At 35.7% G+C, this 3,956-nt stretch overlaps 1 protein-coding gene across 3 annotated transcripts; it reads left to right on the top strand.

The window, feature by feature from the left end:
- Nucleotides 1-1,903: 1,903 nt before the first annotated feature.
- On the top strand, nt 1,904-3,575 carry LOC125199312 (F-box protein At3g07870-like). Of its 3 annotated transcripts, none has more exons than XM_048097371.1 (2): nt 1,904-2,046; nt 2,286-3,575. In XM_048097371.1, the coding sequence occupies exon 2, from the start codon at nt 2,299-2,301 to the stop codon at nt 3,475-3,477; it is 1,179 nt and encodes a 392-aa protein (XP_047953328.1). In that variant the 5' UTR covers nt 1,904-2,046; nt 2,286-2,298; the 3' UTR covers nt 3,478-3,575. The 3 variants fall into 3 exon arrangements, with proteins under 3 accessions (XP_047953328.1, XP_047953326.1, XP_047953325.1); XM_048097369.1 differs by having other exon boundaries at nt 1,906-2,088; XM_048097368.1 differs by having other exon boundaries at nt 1,906-2,121.
- Nucleotides 3,576-3,956: the final 381 nt, after the last annotated feature.

Here is a 3,956-nt window from a genome sequence, read left to right as displayed (position 1 = left end):
TTATATTTCAAATTACAAAAATTAAAGTAGTCGAAAGAAATGAAATAATACAATGTACGTGAGAGATCCAAGTGAAAAATAAAACTAAATCAATTAGTGTTTAGAATAAAAGGATAATTTGAATAAATTTATGAAAAATAAGTTTATACTTATAGATACAAAACGTTAATTCAGATATTATGTACTAGCAAAACTAATCAACAAATAATTTTATAATATAATTTATTTTATTATTATATTATATTTTATTTTGATTCAATAAATTTAATTTAATTTTTAGTATTTTCACTCTTTTTTGTTTTGTTCTTTTTACTTCTTTAGTTCTTTTATCTTGTTTCAAATTTTTTTGTTGGGTTTTGGAACAAAAGTTATGTATTTGGAACAAAAGTTATGTATTTTGTTGGGTTTTTTTGGATTTTGTTGGAGTTTTGTTGTTTAAAATGGAACATCTTCATGCTATATGGCTTTTTAAAGTCTTGATCATTTTTTGAAGCAATATGTAATCGTGTTGTTATCGTGCTTAGGTTGTTGTCGTGTTGTTATCGTGTCGGGTCAACCCAAAGTGGTTCGTGTTGGTATCGTGTTCAGGTCGATATCGTGTTCTTATCGTGTCCAGGTCGATATCGTGTTCTTATCGTGTCGGGTCAACCCAAAGTGGTTCGTGTCGTTATCGTGTTCGGGTCGTGTCCAGGTCGTGTCCGGGTTGTTCGGGTTTGGGGTTTCCTTAACGAGTTCGGAGTTGGCGGTTTTGTGCCATATCAGTTGGTGATCGGGTTGATCGGGTCGGTTCGATAACGACCCATTACGCTAGGATTTGCCAGCCCTAACACAAAGAATCAGAACATCTCCAGCTCCAGGCCGATATGGTTGAAGAGATATAGGCACGTAGGGGAGCGAGCACATGGTGATTACTTTTGTTTGTAATTCTCGTTGACAAATTATTTATGAATGAATTATGTTTAAATTTTGTTTTAATTATTTTTGTGTATTTAATTTTATTCTAGTCCAATTAAAATATACTAACAATTAATAAAATAATGTGATTTGTGGTTGTGGTATGGCTGTTATCGAGCTAGACAAGTTTTTTTGGTTGTGCTGACTAGGCGGACAACTTTTTGTGGTTGTGGTGTGGCTGTTCGGCCTATATTGTGGACACTCTTAAGCAACATAGAGTTTAAATTTGAGAGGATCCACTAATGGGAGTACATTAATGTTTTAAAAACCGGACCGGCAAGCGAACCGGTGAAGCTATCAGTTCATGGTTCAACCGGTCAGACCAGTGGTCGAACCGGAATACTGTACAATATTATTTAAATAATTAAATATATAGTATAACAATGTTAAAATTAAATAAATACTACTCCCTCCGTTTCTTATAGTTGAGTCATTTTTCTATTTCGGGAAGTTTCTTCATAGTTGAGTCATTTCTATATATGGTAACCTTTTTCTCTTTCTTACTTTACTCTCTCTCACTTTATTATCTCTACCTTTTCCTCTCTCTTATTTTTTTATCCATTTATTTAACACACCAAATATTCCTTTCTAAAACTCCGTGCCGAAAAGTTTGGCCGCAACTATGGCGAATCAGAGGGAGTATAAATCTTAAATTTTAATAACATTAAAATTATACGGAGTATCATTTATAAATTACATATAATCTCAAATATAAAATGATATAATAATAACTTTTTTAATCAAAATAATTGTAAAAGTACAATAATATTAAATAATAAGAAAAACTACAAATACTAAATAAAAGAAATTTTATTTTTGCACATATTTGGAAACCTTTTCTTATTTCCAAATTTACACGGCACCTGTGATTCATTTTTCCCATTTGCCACTGAGTACATATTTATTGCATTGAGGGCGGTAGGTAGGGTAGTTTAGAGAGTTGTGAGTAATAAATATTTTTGGCGAACCTTCAATTATATAAAGAGGGCTTTAGGTTTCATCACAAGCAAAAACGATTACTACCATCTTCGACTACTGCCATATTCACCGCTGCAGCGACGCCACCCTCTTGATCCGCCATTCTCCTACAAGGTGGCTCATTACACTGAGCATCTTCTTTTTTCTAACAATGTGGTACTGGCAGTATTTTATCCCTGTGTTTTCATGGTAATATGTTTTTGTTTTTCGATATTTCTTGGTGTTGTACTCAATGGCTGACGTTCTAGTTTGAATATAGCATCCGCGAATTTTGTTTCATGCCGTACAATATGCTGAATTATTTTTTGTGCAATGATTTAGGCATAAATTTAATTTTGTAAATACCACTGTAGTTTGTAGTGTGAAATGAAGAAGATGAGAGCAAAATCCGAAATAGGGGAAAACTTGTTCCTATATCTACCATCAGAAATGATAATAGATATCCTTTCACGACTCGATGTTCGTACTGCTATGAGGGGCAAGTGTGTTTGTAAGCCCTGGCTCGATCTGCTCACTACCCCCGAGTTCGTCAAGGCCCATCTTTCTAAATCCATCTCACGCCTCATTATAACTGAGCGTGTTATCCATATAACTGATGAGGGTTACTGGAATTATAATTCAGAGACACACAAAATGGTGGATGAGCTCAATCTCAACTGTGATTGGCATAGTTTGAATAAAGTCTTCAACTTGGACCTCCCTTTTCGCATGGCAATTCAAAGCTCAATTAATGGTTTGTTATTGGAACACTCTGTCAATCGTATCCTCTGCAATCCAATCACTCGTGAATATATCAAGCTTCCTTGTCCTAGACAGCCTTCCACTGCGCTTGCATTGGAGTTTCATGGATTTGGAGTGAGCAGAGTGAGTGGCCAATATAAGGTGGTTAGGATTTCCGCAGAAGGACCGCCACAGACACCTGTGCATTTATATTCTGGTGAAGCTGAGTGCCAAGTGTACACTCTTGGAACTGGATTGTGGAGAAGAATCGGCCAATGTGGCCACTGGAAACATCTTGCGGACAATTCAAACTCAATGAAAATGTCATTCTTGTGCGGCTATCTTCATTGGTGGTGGAGAAGTACGGCCATTTCAGCCCCTACAAAAATTTATCGCCTTGATCTTGAAACAGAGTGTTTTAGTACCTTTTCCTGTCCTCGTGCTATCAGTAACAAAGAAAGGCACCTATCTAGTTTAAGGGGTTGTTTATGTGTATGCGACAATTCGAATCTGGGGATTATTATATGGGTGATGAAGGAATACGGAAATGAGAAATCTTGGTCAGTGGAGTTTAGCATTCTCAAAGATAATACTCCTATTTGGGATGGTTTACAACAGCTTAACCCCATTGAAGTTTTCAAAAATGGTGATATGCTCTTATCATGGAGACAGGGTAGGCCGATATACTACTCCAGCACGACTAAAGCCATTCAAGAAGTTGATCTACATGACTCGGAAGACGACATGCGCTACCAGATAAGCCTTTACACGCCGAGCCTTCTTTCTCTAAAGACTTTTGCTACCGAAAATGTAATTTCGTTTTGATTTTGACTATGGATTTCTTAGAGAAAACCCACTTATATTATGTAATGAAAACCTATGTATTGATGGATAATGGTGCAAGAGCATTTTGATTATTAGTATATCTGTATGTTAATTAGTACTTGCGTTAATCAGTATGCCTTTTATTTTTGTATGTTTGTTGCTTCACTTGACTCAGGGGATTGGCATGTTTTGAATTGTCTATTTACTGAAGTTTTTGGTAGAGTACTCCTCCCGTTCATCAATACTTGTGTTAAAAAATCTTTTGCAGTTCATCCGTCACTACTTGTCTGAAGTTTTTCTTATTGTGCATTTTCACTCCGAGCTCTGTTTCATGTAGTGTTGGCTTGAGCCAATGCGAAGGAAGTATGTGTTTCGATTATTTTCTCACCGAGTGGCTATATTAATTGATTATCACCTATCTGATTGGATCTAGTATTACAGACAAAATTGTCTCGAATGTTCATGGCAAACTTAATTAC

Source organism: Salvia hispanica, unplaced genomic scaffold, assembly GCF_023119035.1.
Source record: "Salvia hispanica cultivar TCC Black 2014 unplaced genomic scaffold, UniMelb_Shisp_WGS_1.0 HiC_scaffold_457, whole genome shotgun sequence".
Lineage (NCBI taxonomy): Eukaryota > Viridiplantae > Streptophyta > Magnoliopsida > Lamiales > Lamiaceae > Salvia > Salvia hispanica.
The sequence above is the reverse complement of the archived record's forward strand: the minus strand, read 5'-3'. Positions and strand labels throughout refer to the sequence as shown.